Source organism: Protopterus annectens, chromosome 15.part0 (assembly GCF_019279795.1).
Source record: "Protopterus annectens isolate FY-2018-M chromosome 15.part0, PAN1.0, whole genome shotgun sequence".
NCBI classification, from domain to species: domain Eukaryota; kingdom Metazoa; phylum Chordata; order Ceratodontiformes; family Protopteridae; genus Protopterus; species Protopterus annectens.
The window spans coordinates 17,209,699-17,229,947 of NC_056749.1; the positions used below are offsets into that span (position 1 = coordinate 17,209,699).

Here is a 20,249-nt window from a genome sequence, read left to right on the forward strand (position 1 = left end):
ATGATTCTACTCCTTCTGCTACTCCTCCTGAGGATTTTTCTTTTTCAGGAACCCTTCATTCCATGAGGGAGCATTTTAAGTGGGAGGGTCAGGACTTCTCTGATTCCAGGAAACGGCTTAGGGAATTTCTGTTTTACCCCAGCATAGGCCTTTGGCTATACCTCCTGTTTTGGATGTAGTGGAAGATGTTTTACAGAGGCTTCTCTTAATCCTGATTCTTTGCCTCCTGCTCCTGTTAAGCCGGATAGGTATTACAGGGTGCCCGAAGTTCACAAGTATCTTTTTAAGAGTCCTAGGGCAGACCCAGAAACTGTTAGCCAGGGGCCTAAGGGTGTTAAGGCTTCTGTTGTTAAGAATCCGGTTCCTACAGACAAGGAGGCTAGGGCCTTGGATAGATGGGGAAAGAAAGTTTATACTTCTTCCACTCTTGCTATGAGGGCTCTGAATTGCCAGTTTCACATGTTGAAATACCAAAACTATCTCCTTTCACAATTGAAGTCTAAGGTTGATGCTCTGGTGGAAGGTATTGATTGTAAAGAGTTGCAAGATTTAGTACATGTTTCTGAACAGGTGGGTAAGCATTCTTTGCAATGTGGTTTTGATGCTGTACAGGCCTCGTCTAGGGTGGCTGCCACTGGGACTGTTCTTCGCAGGCACGCCTGGCTGAGGGATCAGAATTTGTCTGAACATGTTAAAACAAGGATTTTAGATGCTCCTTTACAATCTGACGTGTTGTTTGGTCCTCCTGTTGAGACAGTCTTAAAGAAAATGGAAGACAAGGCTAAGTCTATGCAGACTGTTAAAGATTTTTTGCAGGTCCAGCCTCCAAAGTTTAGTAGAAATTGGCCTACTAAGGGGTGGAAGTATCCTTCTTATGATTCCCAGTCTAGGGGTAGATCTAGACGTGGTAAGGGCAGAGCTCAGGGCTCTTTCAGGCCTAGAACAGGGAGTTCTCTTGCACAGGCTTCAGGTGAGGGCAGGGGTCAGTCCTTTCGTAAGCAGACCCAATGACCTACCTTTTCAGCTGCCAGAGCCTGCTCGTCTGGCAGCACCTTTGGGAGGAAGGTTGGCACTAATCACCCAGGACAGATGGGTATTGGATATCATACACCACGGCTACAGGTTTTATTTCCATACCTTGCCTCCTTTCAAAGGCATGCCAGACGTTCCTCCTCAACAAAGAATAGAGGCTCACAAACAGGTTTCTCTGTTGCTCCAACTAGGGGCCATACAGCCGGTCCCTCTGCCAGAAGTGGGCCTAAGATTTTATTCTCGCCTGTTCCTAGTACCAAAGAAGGGGAACACGTGGAGACCAATTTTGGATTTATGTATCCTCAACACTTATCTGGACATTCCCAAGTTCAAAATGTTGACGTTGCAGCAGCTTTTACCTCTGCTGGGCAAAGATCATTGGATGGTAACTTTGGATCTCAAGGAGGCTTACCTTCATGTTCCTATCAGACTCAGTTGCAGAAAGTATCTGCGTTTTCGAGCTGGGACTTCTCACTATCAGTTCTCTGCATTGCCCTTTGGTTTATCTACTGCGCCCAGAGTGTTCACGAAAGTTCTGGCTCCAGTGATAGCCTTCTTCAGACTAAAAGGAATACAGATCTATCCTTATTTGGACGACTGCCTAATTCTGGCCCAAGGAAGGGAAGAGCTTCTTCGTCATTTGGAATATGTGATAGCAGTGCTAAGATGCCTAGGGTATTCTGTGAACGAAATAGTCCAGTCTAGTACCCTCTCAAGACATGTGCTTTCTGGGTGTGAGACTGAATACAGCAGCCCAGATGGCCTTTTTAACCCCGGACAAACAAAAGTCTATCCCTTTACTTCCATCAACTATCTCATCAGTCCGGGCTGACTGCAAGGACAGTCCTTCAAGCCTTAGGGTTCATGGCATCTTGTATTCTGGTGCTTCCCAATGCCAAACTGCATATGAGGAAGCTACAATGGTATCTCAAAAATGTATGGACACAGCACTGCCAGTATCTGGACACTGTCATTCAAATAATACCTTGCATTCAGAAGGAATTTTTGTGGTGGGCTCAGGAATGTCACCTAAACAAGGGACTCTCTCTGACCTGGCCAGAGGCAAGTCAGATTTTAACGACAGATGCCTCAGACAAAGCTTGGGGAGCTCATCTAAATGGAAAGTGGATACAAAACTAGTGGCCTGTCAGACTACGACATCTACATATCAACATGAAGGAGATGTTAGCAGTCCAGTTTGCATTAATAGCTTTCAAGGAATTCCTTCTTCCAGGACAGGTGTTGATTCTAACAGACAACACAACTGTCATGTGGTACATCAACAAGCAAGGGGGAACGCATTCTTATCCTCTATGCAGGCAAGCAATGATTTTGTGGGAGACTGCTCTCAGTTTACAGCTCAATCTTCAGGCAGAGTTTCTGCCAGGAGCACAGAACTCCTTAGCAGATGTGTTGAGCAGACTAATTATGGATCCCCACGAGTGGAAATTGGATCCTCATGTATTTCAGAAATTGACAGTGTCATGGGGAACTCCAGACATAGATCTGTTCGCTTCTCCACTAAACCATCAGCTGCCAAAGTTTTGCACGAAAAGGTTTCATCCCACAGCTTGGAGAGTGGATGCTCTTTCTTTCAATTGGAGCAATCTTCATGTGTATGCCTTTCCACCTCTGCCTCTCCTCCCAAAGGTACTTCTGAAGGTCAGACAGGACAAGCCAAGGATGATTTTAATAGCTCCAGATTGGCCTCGACAGCACTGGTACCCATTACTAAGAAGTCTAGCAGGAAGCCTCCATGGCCTTTGCCTTGATTCCACACCTGTTGTCACAGGAGGACAGCCATTTGCTCAATGTCAAGCTTCACTCTCTGCACCTAACAGCCTGGCATATTCTGTTTTGAACCATAATGGGCCTCCACTTCCTCAGCAAGTTTTGAATGTTATTTTGGAAGCTAGAAGGCCTAGTACAAGGAAAGTGTACGCTGATAAATGGAAGAGATTTTTATTTTGGAGTGCAGCAAAAGATTTTGATGTTTCTGAGCCTAATTTGTGTGTGGCTCTTCAATATCTTACTGAGTTACTAGACAAAGGTTTGTCTTTCTCTTCTATTAAAGTTCATGCTGCAGCAATTTCAGCTCACTATGATTGCGACCGCCATTGTTTTCTCATCCTTTGTTCAAGCAATTTCTTAGGGGGCAAAGAATATAAGACCCCCACGAAGAGCTCCTACTCCTGCTTGGGATCTCAATTTTGTGTTGGAGAAACTCACTCTACAACCTTTTGAGCCTGCAGCTACTGCTGAGTTGAAATATTTATCATGGAAGACTGCTTTTTTGTTGGCCATTACCTCTGCAAGAAGGGTTTCTGAATTACAGGCCCTTATGGCAGTTGAGCCTTTCTTGATTTTCCATAAGGATAGGGTATCATTACGTACTAATCCTTCCTTTATGCCTAAGGTGGTTTCTAGTGTGGCTTTAAACCAGACTATTCATTTGCCTACTTTTTATGCAAATCCCCAAAATAAGGGGGAAAAGATTTTGCACACTTTGGATGTACACAGGCAGTTGCGTTATTATTTGGACAGAACTAAAGGGTTCAGGCAGTCTCAGCAGTTGTTTGTTTCTTTTGTTTTGAGTTCTCAGGGCAAGCCTGTGTCAAAACAAACTATTTCTAAGTGGATTGGGTTTTGCATTGCTTTGTTATTCCCATCATGGCAAGGAGGTTCCAGCTGGGATTAGGCCTCATTCCACTAGGGCTACTGCCACTTCAACAGCTTTTTTGAGGGGAGTGGCAACCAAGGATATTTTGGAGGCAGCTACTTGGAGTTCTGTGCATACTTTCTCTAGGCATTATCACCTGCCACTTTACTCTAAGTCCAGGGCTGGTTTTGCCACTGCGGTTTTGCAGGGCATTTTGGCAGCTCCTGCTTCCTTATAGTTAGCCATCCTCCCTTACCTCTGCTTTGGGATTCTACCCAAGTGTAAGGACTGCAGCAATGTGAGATGAAGAACATAGTACAGTTTTGTACCTACCATAAATGTAGATGTTCAAGATCCACATTGCTGCAGTCCAATTCCTCCCTCCTTCCCTCTGTAGTTGGAGGTGGTTGTGTGGGTTGGGTTGTACATATTGTGTATATTGTATATATTGTACATATAGTTAGTGCAAGGGTGGTTGGTTATTTGTTTGCTGTCTTTTGGTTTTGACCTTTATTTTTAAGGTCTTCTGACATCTGGGGCAAGAAAAGACTGAGGATATGATGCCGGTCATGCGCATTTATACCCCGACGTCCTGACGTCAGTTAAATGCGCCCTGACCGACGTCAGCCTTATACTTTGATATTCGGGCCGACCGTGGACAGCGGACTACCCAAGTGTAAGGACTGCAGCAATGTGGATCTTCGAACATCTACATTTATGGTAGGTACAAAACTGTACTTTTCTCTGGTACCAGTTTAGACATAAAAATTTAGAGGGAGGGTACTATCTCCACAGAAATCTGCTACTAAATCTGATCTGATCAAATCTGCTGTTTTGTTGTGAAGGTGAGAAGCGACGTGTTGCAAAAGTCTACATTGTTATCCAAAGCTTACATTTACACACTACACTGCAAAAAGCTATACGCGTGATTCTTTTAACTCTAGATCAGCTTAGCATTTTCATGGCTTCTGGACCTTTCCCTTCGCCAAAATTGTTTAACTTTCATAATCTACCTGTGTAGTTTGGGCTACTGCAGCAGTGATCAGACATTTTAACTGTAATGGTAGGTTTATTTGCAGCTGTATTTTTAGTGTGATGGACTTGCCTCATCAAAGGTGTAAACTAATGGGTATCCTGGATGCAGAAAATTACTTTTAGTGCTGCGGCAGAGAGTATTTAGTAATGTCTGCAGTAAGTAATCCATTTGTGCATTTTCACAAGTTTGCACGTGTTTGCAAATTGGGTGGCATTTGGACGTCTTGGGAAGTCTTTCTTGACAACCATTTCAGGTACACTTGATCTGATGGGTTTTGCATCTCAATGAAGGTGGCATAGTTTCATTTTTGGCACTGTCAGTTGTATTGGGAGGAGACCCAGCTAACTATGCTCCGATGCTGGCATTTTCCAGGGATGCATGCTTTGCTACAGCAGCTGTGAATGAAGTTCAATAGTGTTTTTTTTTTTGGGGGGGGGGGGGGGGGCTTGGCACAGTTTGTGTCCTGTGGTGACCCTACAGTGGGCAGCTTTATCATTTTGTCATTTTAAATGCATTGCAGTTTTTTTAAAATTGTATTTATCATTGATATAAAACTGTTTCTCTTCAAACAGGAACGGGCTGGAGTGAAAATGATCCTAATTCAAGATGGTAGTCAAGGTCCAAATGCAGAAAAGCCACTCAGAATCATTGGTGAACCATACAAAGTACAGGTATGTTACTTTGACTTTAGGGATGATCGGACCTTGTTTGGGTAAATTTTGCCCCCTCCTTGCCCCACTGCCCATTCGTTCTGCATCACTGGGTTGAGGGATGACGGTCTTGACTACTTAGTGGTTTGTATATGCGTTGTAGTGAGGAGGATGTGCAAAGTTGGCTGCAAGGGGTATGGACCCCCCCCCTCCAAGGCAAATGGGTGCTGCAGCTTCATTCCTTTGTCAGGGCTGCTACTAGAACCTCAGTCTCAGATAGAGATTTTAAAGGGGTATGCATGATTCTGAAGGCAGGTGTGAGGTTCATACTGCTACAGTGCCCACATTTGAGTGAGTTTAGTGGGTTGGAGTGTGGTGCAGCTTCAGCTGTGTACATTTAGGATTCAAGAATGAGGAGTTGGCTTTGTCATGTGCTATTGCTTGGGCAGTAAACTGTTTCATTGTGGAGTTGGTAGACTGGATGATCTTCATCTGGGGCATAACCTCCAGCTGATTTTTGCATCATTTTTGGTCTTTCTTGCAAAATTTGTAGTTGTGCCAAATCACGGAGGATGGAAGTCACTAAATGAAATTAGTTTCGGAGTTTATTATTTAGAAAATGCATAATCTATTCTGTGATTTCTAAGTTTGAGCAGTATTTAAAATCTGTTCTCCCCTGTTATGCTCTAAAAATAGGACAAAGTGTAAAGTATAGGAATGTTGCCCCCCCAAGTGTATCTAGAATTAATGTATATCGTAGAAGTAGTGGAAGTCTGGACCCTTCTTGGTGCGTGTGTGTGTGGAGGAGGGGTGTATTTAATTGGCTGCAGTTTTTCATCCCATGTTTTCTCAATTTGCTGACACTTTACTTAGATGGATCAAGCTAGTCAAATATTCAACTTCAAAAGTGTTTGCATAGGGCGACCTTCCTGCATTTCAGTAGTGAAAATCTTTGCTTTCATGTCTCCATTCCCACACAGACTGTAGTCATAAATGTACTGCATGGTCACAACAGCATAGAATAAAAACAAAGAAGTTGGAATTGCTGTCTCTGCACAAGCAAACACAGCATTGCTAGTCATTGGGTAGTTGCATATCAGGGAGCCGAAATGGGGTTCAGGCTCCACATCCGGAAAGTTTTTTTTTTTTTTTCTTGTTTTATTTGTATGTTATGTAGAATGTAAAGTCTTGTTGCTGTTCGGACGTCCTACTAGTAATCTCCATGTGATAGATATCCTGGCTTGGCTGCTTTTCCTGAGGTTGATGTCTCATGCCTGTTGGATAATGGTTTTATTTGGTTGTGCTCTGAAAGATCCTGAGGACTACACAGCAGTAAAAATCTTAATTTTGTACTTTGTCCTTTTGTGCTTGCCTCTCAACACGTCTCGTAGTTTGAGTGCTCCCCAACCCCACTCTAGTATCACTTAACTTGGTAATGGGTCCGTAACGACTTTTATATTTAACCAGGAAAGTCCCACTTCGAAGGCAATTTTCAGCAGAGGCCCGGGGAGAAAGGCTCCAGATGTCTTTGTAATTTGTTTCCTTAGTGACCCGTCTTTCCATTCTGTTTAGTCCCACGTTATCTGTTGCCATTGTACTGCTCCCCTGCCATGTCACTCATCCTGTCCAGCTCTAAGATTCAGTCTTTGCCTTCACACTTATCCAGCACTGCCGTTGCCTGTTATGTAAAAACCCCCTGGTATAATATTGATGCACCCCCTAGCAGTCTCACCTTGGTCTCCACCTGAACAATGACCATGGAAGAAGCCTGGGAGCATAGCAGGTTGACTGTTTCTGGACGCTGTGTATGCTTGTAGTGCAGTTTTGTTGAACCTTTCACAATTTTGCATGCCTCCCCTGTCGCCAAGGTAGTAATTTGCTTCTGTTTCTGCATTGCAGCTAAGTAGTTTCTCTTGTATAAAAGCTTTTAACTGTTTTAATATAATAAAAAACAATAGATACTGCCGCCGTCCAAAGGTCTGCTTCTAAAAGTATCCAACCAAATATCCAATATGAAAAAAGACCACCACGAAATAACAGGAACTATAGTTTAATACAAATGTAGAAAGACAAGTGCTTTCACGTGCATTAAACGCGCTTCTTCAGGTTTTAATAACTATACATGTCAGAGTGTAAATACAAGTTGAACTTGAACCTCATAGGTTAATAAGTTAACTGAATAAGTGCAGAAGGATAATTAGTTACACTCTTCATAAAGTTACAACTCTAGAGCACATCCAGAACTATAAAAACTATACTAGAAATCACCCTATTTTATAAAATACAATATTATAAAAATGAGAACTGCTTATGTAATAAGCTATGACACTAAAAAATCATAAACCAGTACATAGACATAAAAGAATATTAAATAAAATATATATACTGACTAAAATAATCGAGTTATATATAATGAAAATACCATGTATGAACATGTATAAGCTATCTGCGTGCTATTAAAACAGATTTTAAACTAATATGTCTTAAGTCCTGGTTCTACATGCGCCCTTAATTTCAAGATCCAACGTAACTAAACTGATTCTAAATAATTCATTTTATCCCCCCCCCCCCCCCCCGATTATTAACAATCTGTAAAACTCTGAACTTAAGCATATGTTGCAAATGTTCAGCAATGTGTTTGGCTAATGCATTGACAGGATTCAGCCTCCTAATATCATACAAGTGGTTGTACATCCTGTCTTTTAATCTAGGTCATGCCTATATAGAATGCAGTGCATTCTGTACATGTTGCTAGATATATTAAATTCATACTCACAAGTAGCATATAATCTAGGAGTGAAGACATAATCCAAACAAGGATGAATGCACTCTTGTTAATCAACAATATTACTACGCAAATTACACTTATTGCATGGATAAGTACTAGTTCTCCGTAGACATCTACTTGTATCTCGTTTTAACATTGTCCTATCAGTGCAGAGGAGTCTCTTAAGATTCTTGCTGTTCCTGTACCTAAACCTGGGTGTCACCTACAAGCTTGGATTTGTGAGGGTCTAAAGTTAAAACATTCCAGTTCTTCCTAATAATTTCTATGACTTTTTTTATTGTCATTAGTATATCTGGTTGTAAATGGTAATCTGTCTTGATTATAATCAACTTTAATCGCACCATCAGCCCCTGTATGTCTACTTCGTATAAAATGATGTCTATTGAGATTAGCACTTGTCAGACCTAAAAGAGATTCTTTTATTGCTCTTATTAAGCTAGGAGTATATCCCCCATCTTCAAATAATGCATCCATAATCTCAAACTGTAGTGACCTGTCAATATCAATCTTGCATATATTCATAATTCTCATTGACTCTTGACCACGTTCGGAAAAACAAAACGTGGATGCATATTGAAATGTAGCAATGCATTTTTCCAGCATAACTTTCTTAATAGGGTAGTTGAAATCATAACCGTTGAGTCCTTTAAGATAGATTTTTTGGATATTACTATATTGGAGTATGTAGTCTCAATTGTAAACCTCAGGAAATCAGTGGTTGATTCCAAATAAGTAACTAGGTCCTGTAGCAGAGCCATATCTCCATCCCATACTATAAGTATATCATCTACAAAACGCCTGTAGAGTAATGTATGTGTCGAAAAAACACTGTTGAACAGATGTCTTCTCCCATTGATACATCACTAAATTCGCGTACGAATTTGCACATGGGGTGCCCATGGCAACACCCCACTTCTGTGCATATAATTTATCTTGAAACATGAAAACATTGTATAAGTACTATATCCAGCAAAGTGCAGATAAGCATCTCATTAAAGCCCTCAGTTGTATGTAGAACTTCTAACAGCCTCAATCCCATGTTCATTTGGGATTGCTGTAAATAAATTCTTTACATCTAAGGTAGCTAAAATACAAGAGGGAGGAAGTGTAGATTCCGCTATTAATTTATAAAATCATCCATTAACTGATGGGTATCTTTTAAAATAGTCTGTATATTTCTAGTAAGAGGCCCTAAAATAGTTTCTAGATAATTGGAAATATTTTCAGTGACCCATCCTTCTGCTACTATCGGCCGCAACGGAGGTGGTATGATGCCTTTATGTATCTTGGGCAACCCTTTTATATATGGAATTAAAGGGGACACAACCCTGAAATCATGTAATTCTTGAGAAATTTGTCTACACATCATTAAATCCATATAGGTCATCATAGACCCTTCTCACTATATTTGCAGGAGTGTCCTGTCCTATCTCTGTAAGTATCTGCATCTTTCAACATTTCTATTATCTCGTTGTACATGTCTGTATCTAACAGTACTATCCCACCCCCCTTGTCTGCAGGTTTTATAGTGAGGTCAGGGTTGCGTATCAGACAGAACAGTGATTGTCTTTCATTCTTATTTAGATTAAAATATAAACATTTGCAAGAATGCAAAAAAGAACTCTCACATAATTGAATAAAACATTCTACATTCGGTGGCATACCTATTATTAGACTGTGACTGTGTCACATTCTTATCAAGAAACAGTTTCAAAGATATAGTCCTTCCAAAAAGCCGTAGATCAGTAAGTAATTCCGCAAGGTTGCTACCTTGTGAAGGAATGAAAGTTCCTTATTGAACAGGGTAATGTTGGCACTATTAAGTTCGTATCTAGAGAAATTGAAAACAAGTTCATACAATTCCTGTTGCGCCATCTTACCTCAAGAGTTCTCCCCTGAGAACTTTCTTTTTCTCAGTCCTCGGCTGTTCGAACAAGTAACTACTTCCCCCGATATTGCACTGGGAGCGGTAAAAAATGGTCTAAAGTTCCGAGAGCTGTTTTCAGTCTGGCCCCTGTCGCATGTGAGTTAATCTGAGCTGCTAAAGTCTGTTGATTTTGGAGGTGGAGTATCCATTACAGGTGGGATGCCAATCATGCTGTTTCCATTTGATGACATCACAATGGCGCCAATTTCATTCACATCATCAGCTGATGTAGCTAGAGTTCCCCATTAAAGGAACAGTGTTCAGTTGTTCATTATCATTGATATGTTGTATTTCTAAAGGAGAGAGAAATTAGTGCCACTTAAACGGTTAGCTCTCGGCCAGACAAAAACATGGCCCGATGTAAAATCACTAGTCTCTTTGGAGCTTCTTGTGTTTCACTTGCTGTAATTGTCACTGTACGATAGAACCTGAGCATACATACTATCAAGCTTCTTATCAAAGATCTCACCCTTATAGCGACCACGTTGATCTTTGTTCAAAGCCTCTACCTTGTTGGTCAAATCTGTTTGTGGGCAAGAAGTACTCCATTATAAGCTTCATGTATTGGTTGCTTAGATCTAGATTCAATCGCTGCCATTTCTTTAACAGTTCAGGGTGACTCCCCATAGGTCGGCATGCAAAGCACCCGCATGCCTCGTGGAACTATGTGGAAGTGAAGACTAGCTTCCATATGTCTTCTCTGCCAGATTAATCTTTACAGTCTATATAAATCATTCTCAAGTTCACTGAGACTGTTAAATTCATTAAGGTTTTCAACAGTGCCTGTGGTAGATTAAAAGGAATGATGTAGCTCTAAATCCAAAAGTGGATTGATGCGTGGTTGCAAGATGTCATTCCACTTGCGGTTAAGATTCACCCCTTCACAAAGCCAATTTTCAGCAGAGGCCCGGGGAGAAAGGCTCCAGATGCATGTCTTTGTAATTTATTTTTTGTAATTTATATTTCCTTAGTGACCTGTCTTTCCATTCTGTCTAGTCCCACATTATCTGTTGCCAGTGTACTGCTCCCCTGCCATGTCACTCATCCTGTCCAGCTCTAAGATTCAGTCTTTGCTTCACACTTGCCAGCACTGACCTTGCCTGTTATGTAAAACCCCCTGGTATAATATTGATGCACCCCTAGCAGTCTCACCTTGGTCCCCACCTGAACAATGACCATGGAAGAAGCCTGGGAGCATAGCAGGTTGACTGTTTCTGGACGCTGTGTATGCATGTAGTGCAGTTTTGTTGAACCTTTCAATTTTGCATGCCTCCCCTGTCGCCAAGGTAATTTTTTGCTTCTGTTTTCTGCATTGCAGCCGACTAGTTTCTCTTGTGTAAAAGCTTTTAACTGTTTTTAACGTAACCTACAAGGAAAAAAAAGATCTGGCCTGGTTCATTATACATCAACCTCCACTTCCACTAAATCCTGCCTTGTGTCCATAATGTAGACCCTGCAGCCCAAATTCTTCAGCTTTGCTTGTCGGCTTCTCCTTAACCCTCCCATTCTCTTAGTGTCCCTTACCTTTTGATTGCACATTGAGTCGCACTGCAAAGTCGTTAAAGCTTAGTACATCCCACTTTCTCTTTTCTCACGCTTTGCTTATCTGCTAATATTGTGTATTGCTCCCTGGAACTGTTGCTCTTTTTTTTTTTTTCTAAATGCTTATATGAGTATTTCCAGCCATGTTAAGTGTTTGTTTTTTTTTTTTTCTTTATAGGCAATTTTCATGCTGACAGTTTCTGCCCCCCCCCCCCCCCCCCCCACACACACACACACACACACACTTATGTCCTGGCTGATTGCATCTCCTTACAGCAGGATGCAAGCGGTTAAGTCTGCTGATGCACTGGACCGGCTCGTCTCAATCCCCTACTAGGGGAGATTACACACTGGTTAGTTCTCAACCACATGGGTGACTGCTGCACCACTCCCATAGTATGTTTTTACCTGATCAGATCATTGGTCTCATTGAAGTATCTACCCCCCAAGCACCTGTATAACTGCATGGACTCTCATACCAAACAGAACTAATACCTGCTCCTCAAGGAAACACAAACCTGTCTGGTGGACATCCTGTATAAACAGGCTTTACAACAAAAGGACGAAACTTGTCCAGAGGTAAACTAATTCTAAATTGGAAATTCTCTCCTCAGTCTCAAGCATATTGGATGGCTAGTGAGCCTCCAAAACAAAGGGAAACCACAACCGCCTTTAGTTGTGCATCAGAAACCTCAATGGCAAAACCCAGGTTTGTTCCAAGTTAGTACTTGACAGTATCACTTAACACTGATCCTGTTCACTTGGCCAACCTGCTAGCAGGTAAGTTGAGTGTGAACTTCACCCTGTCCCCTAAAGGCCCATTCGACATCCCTGATGCTTGTCCCTCAACTTCTCTGTAGATCAGGTGTTAAAGGCCCTCTCCAAGGCAATGAACACTGCTTCTAAGGGACGTGATGGTGCAGAATACAGCCTGGAATGTTATCTCCAGCAAGAACTAGCTTCACCTTTGAGCACACTAGTCAACTGCAGCTGAAGTACAGGCTTCATTCCAGCAGAGTGGAGATGGCCCTGGATGAGGGAAAGTCGATGCAGCTTTACTTGACTTCGCCAAGGCCTTTGGGACACTCCCCCACTTGGGCTTTATCAAAAATCTGTCTCGTCAGGTGGGTGACCAACTCTCACCGATGGGACCCATAAGGTCAAAATAGGCACCTCCATCTCAGATAGCAGACCTGTCACTAGTGGTGTCTTCTCACAGGTACAGGCAAAAACTGGCCTATGGCTGGCCAAGTTTGCAGGTGACTTAAGTCTGGTTCTGTCATTGACTCCCAAGAGTCAGAAAAGCCTTACTTCATCTCGTAAGTAAAGGGATTGCATCCAGAAAGTGTTCTCTACTCTCTCATTAGGCCTATAATTGAGTGTAATGCCCTGTTTTTATGTACCTCTCCAAACACCTGTGCCAACTGGAAAGCCCACAGAAATACTTTTAGTCTGTGGCTTCCCTATGCAAACAGGTTCAAATCCGTATCCCTCTACTCTGTATTGTACAGATTGCTCGGAGGTGATCTGTGTTGTGCCTACATGGCAATTTCGGACCCTGTCCTAGGGATGCTCCGTATCAGTAAGTAACTTGTCGAGCATTACCCACTCGAAAGGCTTAAATCTAATATGCGACATCAACAAAACCTGTTGCAGAGACAGGTTAGTCTCCCAGAGGCTGTCTCTGGAATAAGATTTCCCATACACACAAGTACCTCGCCGACCCTCTTCAAGTGCAACCTTGAGTGGATGGGTAACCTCTGGCAGACAAATCTCCTCTAGCAGGTTCTATTAATGTCACATCAGGTTAAGGTCTTTTAGATTGAGTAACCAGTGTGCCATTTGACTTGTGGATACCCAGCATTTCCAATAAAGCATGGTCAGATTGCCTTGTATGCAAGGCATAGATTGCCTCTAAGTCTGTATGAAAGTAATAGTGACATGCCGAGTCGACTATATCCAAGCTATGGTGCCGAAACTGAGCTCCTTCCCTACCCATAATGCCCCCTCTTCCTCACCTCCGATCTTGTTTGCTGCCATTCCACCTGCAAGTGAGTCATAACCTAGTACCAACCTATGAACCTATCAGCCCTAGGGCCTATACAAGCCTAGCCATAACAATTCCCTGGCTATTTCTTCCCATGCTATTTACTTCCCTGGACCCCGGGCGACTGACGTGATCCCCAGGGTGAATTTCCTTTCTCCTATCCAATCGTCAAGGTCTCTTTTGAAGAGGGCCAGAGAGGCACTCTGACATGTATGGGCAATCTATTCCAGAGTCTGGGGAGTGTTGAGCTCAGTCTTTATTGCGTGATTTACTAGTTTTTGGCATGTCTTTGTACTGTTAATTTGTTTTTTCTTATTTCTGAACTTTTCCCTACTCTTCACGTTTTTCGTAGAGAAATATTTGTACATCATTCTCTACTGGTCAGGTTCCCTTTCCAGTCTTTCCTATCATGGCTGGTAAATCTGATAAGTTTATGGGATTTAAGAAATGTACTGGGTGTGGGAAATGTACTGGGTGTGGGCATAAACTCCCACCCTCAGATGGGTCATGTGCAGTGTGTTTAGGTGGCCCTCACCTAGACACTGGGTGCTCTGGGGTTTTCTTCCCATACCCTCACGGACAGCTGCAAAGTTTTTTTTTTTTTTTTTTTTTCCAGGGTTTATAGCCCACTTCTGGTGTGGGTGCAGGAACTCCATCTCTTATGTCGCCTGAGAATAAAAGCAAGGATGAGGACAGGAAAGCAGAGAGAAGACCAGAGCCAAGGTTAGGCCCAAGTTATTTTCAGCTCTGCCTAGGTTCTCTCCTGAGCCCCTGAATTTCCCCTTGCTCAGGCACCACTCCAGGCGTGCATCTGTGGCTTCCTCTGCCAGGTTGTCCCATAGAGAGAAGTGGACCGCCTGAGACTGTTCTGAAGGCTCAAATCCAGCTGGGAATCCTTCCCGCCCCCCTCCATGAGGAGTGAGGGGTCCTTCCCTTTCCCTTACTGGGTGTCCTTTCACGAGCCCCAGGGCTTCGGGACCTTCAGATGTCAACATTTTTCGTTTCTTTGCAGACCATGCCCATTTCACTTTTGGTGCTGGAGAGTTCTTGGAGTTTTCCACTTGGCACCAGTTCTGAGGGTTTGATGAGGGTTTCAGTGCCTTCCCTTCCCCCTTGGAGCTTTACTGTTGAGCAGCTCTGCACTGACACCCCCATTGGTGTAGATGGGGTTGGGGGTTTCAGCTCCAATGGCATCAAGCACTCTGGTGCATCCCACTTTCTGGCGTTCGTAGTGGAGAGATTTCTCTCTACCTTGGTGTTGAGATTTTTGATGCCACCCCTCTGGATCCTTTTCTGCTCCAGCTGGACTCTGGACCTGATGTCTCCAGTCCTCCACTTCAATGGCAGCCTGCCCCTACCTTCCAGGTTTCTCCCTGTGAAGCACTAGGCTTCCAGTTCCTCCAGAAATCTCCCCCAAAGGAAGTCCTATGGAAGCACCCTTTGGTAGACCTCATTGCCCTAGGGACATGGAAGGAACTGGATGCAGTGGAACCAGTGCCACTGTGCTCTGACAAGGTCCTTGGTTCCCCCCGCAAGACACTTTTTTTTTTGGCAGAAGTGTTCTGTTAATACCTTGGTGGTTGCAGCTGCCATGAAAAAGGAGAGCTGCTGTCCATCCACCTGACAAGGGAGTCCAGAGTGATATATTGGAAGTGTCAGCGACCTTCTCTTTTTGAGGGCGTTTAATTACATGGCACATGTTACTAGACTGCAAAAAACACAGATTTCTGCATCTACCCAGGTGTCCATGTTGGCAGAGATATTCTCTAGACTGGCCACTCTTAAAGCCATTTCTAACATCTGAGGCTTCTCTCATGCCATGGAAGGTGCTTCTTGAGCAGTTGGTTCAGGCATCATTTCTAGGCATCACGCCTGGATGTGGCTTGCAATTTGAGCCTTTCAAGGAGTCCTTGACAAACTTTCCCTTCGATGGATCTACCCTGTTTAGTCTATTCGTGAAAGATACTTTAGCCCAGTGTGAGAAGGATAGTAAGACCCTCTCTACTGTTGGAATCTGCTTTTCTACTGCTCAGCGTTCCTGCCCCAGGTATCAAAAATGTAGTAAGCTGTGGTTCCAGAACTCCAGGTCTTTCCATGAAGATGCACCGTCTGACTCTTTGAGGCAGATTGGGGAATGATTCTTTTAGATGCAATCGTAGAGTCAGGAGGGCTTTAAGGGAACAACGGTCTTGGGACTCCTGCCGGGATAGGCCCTTCCAGTGACCATGAAGTGTTGCTTGGCCATCCTACCCAGGAGGCAGTTGGGTGTCACTTTCTCTATCCAGCCTGGGAAGCCATGTCGGATCAGTGGGTGCTGAGAATAATATCCAGGGGCTATTTCTTCACTCTGTCCCAAAAGTTTCTCCCAGATGTTCACCTGCACACAGGCAGCCAAACTTGAAATTTCCAAGCTGCTCAACAAGTAGTTACCCAGGACTGTCTGGATCAGGTGTCTACTCGGGGTTCTTTTTGGTGCCCAAAAAGATATGGGGGGGGGGGGCAGACCGATCTCTGGTCTCCCGGTGAACAGGTTTGTCGCCAGCACATTTTCTGGATGGTTATAGTTCAGTCTATCCTTCCCTACTACTGGAGGACTACTGGATGGTGCTCAGTGGACCTCCAGGATGCTTACTACCACAAAGATGGACAAGCATCTCGGGAGGTTCCTACACTTGCAGTCAGGAGCCAGGCAATTCGGTTCAGGGTACTCCCAATTGGCCTCACCACAGGCCCCAGGATGTTCACCAATATGGTAGCAGTACTCTCAGCATATCTCGGGCTGCAGGGGATACAGGTTTTCCCCTGCCTGGACGACTGGCTTCTAAAATCGAAATTGGAGCCTCTCAGTTTCTTGGAATTGAGTGCTGTTTACTACTCTGTGCAAGGTCTTTCTCACCAACAGGATTCAGTCTCTTCAGGGCCAGGTGTGTGTGCCTCTAGAAATATCTCTGCTGTTAGCAGCCCAAATCCTTCAAGCTCTAGGAACCATGGCAGCAACCATTGTTAATTTACCTTTGGCAAGGCTACACATGTGGGTTCGTCCAGTGGTAGCTTCTGGACCAGCCCCTGTCATATCCCATTCGGCTCTCCAGAACCTGCAAGTCCTCCTAATGTGCTCAGAATTTAGTAGGTCGATCTTTCATGGCTCCTGCGGCCAGTCACCAGACTTCTCCCTGCTCAGGTGGGTGGTTCATTGGCTGGGATAGACTGTTCAAGGGACATGGTTAGTGTTTGACCATTTTGTCTCCTCACAAGTGGTCTCAAACTCTGGTGGATATGATCTTCCAGAAATGGGGTCAGCCGAGCTGCCATCTTCACACTTCACTGTCCAACACAAAGTGCAGTGAGTTTTTTTTGCCCTGATCCCCCCCCAATTTGCTGTATGCTTACCCTTTCTTTCCGTGTCAAAAATTTCTTCAGGAGGCACGGAGGTAGGTGTCTCGTGGTACTCTTTGCCCATTTCAGGCCTTATCAGGTTTGGTTTCCTCTCCTTTGTTCTCAGTGTCAGTCCTCCTTGGATACTGGATTGATTTGTGGATCTTATTTCCAATCCAGAGGGAGATTATCCTTCAGATCTGGAAAGCCTGAAGGTCACAGCTTGGCTTCTGCAGTTCCAGTCGTTAGAGTTCCTGGGCATTCATCTCTTGTGAAGCATATATTGCTTTCCAGTCGCAAGTAGTCCGCCACGAAAATTTATGCTAGTAAATGTAAGAGGTTTTCCATTTTGGGCATCTCACAATTCTGTGGATTCTTTTACTGCATTTCTTTGGTTTTAGACTTTCTAGCTTGTATATCTTTAGCTAAGGTGCCAGTTTCTCAAGTTAGTCCAACTAGCTGCCATATCCCATTATGTCTGACTAAAGGATTTCTTTGGCTGCTTCTAGATTGTGCAAGGCCTTTTTGAAAGCAACGTTACTTTTGTCTCCAGTTAAGGACCCGGTCCCTCCTTGGGACCTAACCTTTCTACTTCAAGTGCTGGTGTCCTGTCCCTTTGAGCCTTGTGAAAGAGTCCATCGACAGTTTGTCTTGGAAAACTGTTTTATTCGTAGCTCTTACTTAATCTAAGCGGCATTCTGAATTGCAAGCTGTTTGCTTTCAGCCCCTGTGCCTTTTCACCAAGATTGTGCTTCTCTTAGGCCATATCCTTCCTTCATGGCCAAGGTTGCTTTACAGGAGTATTAATCAGATCATCTTTCTGTGCTCTTTCCAAAGTTTAAAAACAAAGGGGAATATTAATTACACTGTATGTAGGCAGTTCTGTTTCTGTCTAGATTGGACTTCCTGAAAGATTTGGTCCCAAGTCCAGATTGGGATCACCTGTTTCCAAGGTAACCCTTGCCAACTGGATTGTAAAATGTTTTGCTTTAGTATGAGAAGCATGCAGTGAAGGCACATTCTTCCAGGGCTGTGTACTTCAGAACTGTGCATTGTTGCCAATGCCATCTGAGGGGGGAGGTGCAGTAAAGCTATTTATAGCATTCTGTAAGATTTATAATCTACTTTGGAGACTTTTTTTTTTACCTCAGTTGCTGCAGGGGGGGGGGGGGGGGGGGCAGGGTCCGGTCAGTTGCTTCCAATGAGACTGACTTGTCAGATCTGCATGGGGAAGACTTCACAGTGGAGGTGCTACAGTGGTCCCGCCCATATTGCTAAGCATCAGATCAGCATGTTGGCACCCCCTTGCGGGGGTGTCAAACAGCTGGTCCGGGGCATTGGAATTAGTTGAACCTTTGGACAAATGAGTCGGAACACGAGTAATTTCCCCAGTCAATGGATGGGTAGCTAAAGTCTGCCAAAAACTGTTTTGATAGAATCAAGTAGAACCAAAGTGGGTGTCAGGATATATGGAGGGAGTCCTTGTAGTTGGCAATGACTTGAGTAGGTGTCCTACCAACACTAAATTGTACCTGAAATATCTGCAGGGAATCATACTGTTTAGCCAGTCTGGAGGTGTATTTCTCATGAATATTGATGTACTGCCTCCTTTCACAACTTCAATTTGTGGTCTGAACTTGTGGAAGGTGTAGCCCAGTATGGCTGGGGTGCTCTCCACAGCCTTGAACCAGGTCTCTGACTCTTGTCTTTCCAAGGTGAGGACTGCTTCCGGTGAGTGCAGTTGAGTGCTAACCTTGAGGTTGTTTTTTATGATGGAGTTTTTACATCAGGGAATTTTGTCCTTGAGTGACTGCCTAAAAATGGCACTATGGGGATGGTAAGAGCCTTGGCCAGTAGCTTGAATCCCAGGGGTGACACATGACCATCTCTGGCAAAGCATTGAGGTCTGATCACGTCATCCCAGGTATTTAGTTTTTGGTATCATTCTAAGAGTGTACAATATCTGTCAGTTGATGTTAATCATTTTCTGTTTGTATTGAGGCATCATCCTAGGTTAAGGTAAAATGTTTAAGGCTAGGTAGTACCTGTCAGATGCATAGTCCGACCCCTCGGTTAACTCTTCATGTAGTTCAGAGGTACATCTGCAGTCATTCAGACACAGGACTATGACAGCCATAACTGTGCCTGTTGAGAGTCGTGAGTGCACGTGTGATTTCAGATCCTGACAGACAACTGAACGTGACCACCTTATCCAGCCTGGTGAGGGACATCTGTCTCGCAATGGGATCACCTGTGACTGGTTTTGTTTTGCCTTGGCTTGACAGGCAAGACACTGGTGCGGCAGCTGTTGTGTATTGTGCTCTGCAGAGGACGTATTGTGCAGCATGCTTGTGTTTAGGTACGTTTCTAATGAGAATCTCCACATATGCAAGTATATGTGATGTGGGTTTGGGTGGAGTAGGTGAGGTGTCCATGGGTGGAGTTAGGTGGTGTCCATGCTAACAACCTGGTACTACGCTATTGGCCCTGGGGCCTATACAAGCCCAGCCAAAAAGGTGCCCTGGCTTTTGCTACCCAAGAGAATTATTTTCCTGTGCCAGTGTTGAGCAGAGCCACAGAGGTGATCCCCGGGGTGAATTTCCTATTTCCCATCTAATCAGGATTTTTCTTGAGTGCTAATGAGGAGCTTTGTTTGATATAGGTAGTTTATTCCAGAATATGGGAAGCCTCTGCGACAGGAATCTATCCCTCTGGCATGTTCTGTGGTGACTAGGTTTAGGTCCCTAGAGCATGTAGCTCGGAGGGATTGGAATTTAAGTGGAGCATGTCCAGTTCTGGGTTTGACATGGCTTTGTATGTTAAGCAGCGATCACCTCTGAGTAGGCTATATGCGACTGAGTAAAGCTGGTGTTTTTTGAGACAGTCTGCATAGGGCATCTGTTTGAGGCCGGTAATCCTCTTTGTGAGGTATTTTGCAGCCTTTCCAGTTGTAGATGTCTTGTGAGGTACATACCAAAAGGGGCACTGTACTCTAATGGGTCTGAGTGATTAGTAGAGGGGAACAATGACTTTTTTTTTCTGGATGAGAAACCTTTTGTGATGAGGTGTGCCACGTATAAGGATTTCCTGACCACTGTGGCAATGTGATTATCAAAGGAGAGACTACTGTCCACCTGTGTCCCAAGGTCTCATCGGACCTTTGGTGTTGAGTATACTACCGCCTATGTTGTAG

General features: G+C 43.8%; 1 protein-coding gene across 4 annotated transcripts in view; it reads left to right on the forward strand.

The window, feature by feature from the left end:
* LOC122789663 (KH-type splicing regulatory protein) overlaps positions 1-20,249 on the forward strand; it is a 441,911-nt gene that overhangs the window by 109,353 nt on the left and 312,309 nt on the right. For all 4 annotated transcript variants that reach the window (XM_044057076.1, XM_044057077.1, XM_044057079.1 and 1 more), the window contains exon 8: positions 5,300-5,398. In XM_044057076.1, the coding sequence (XP_043913011.1) occupies positions 5,300-5,398 (99 nt within the window). The remainder of the gene's footprint in view (positions 1-5,299; positions 5,399-20,249) is intronic.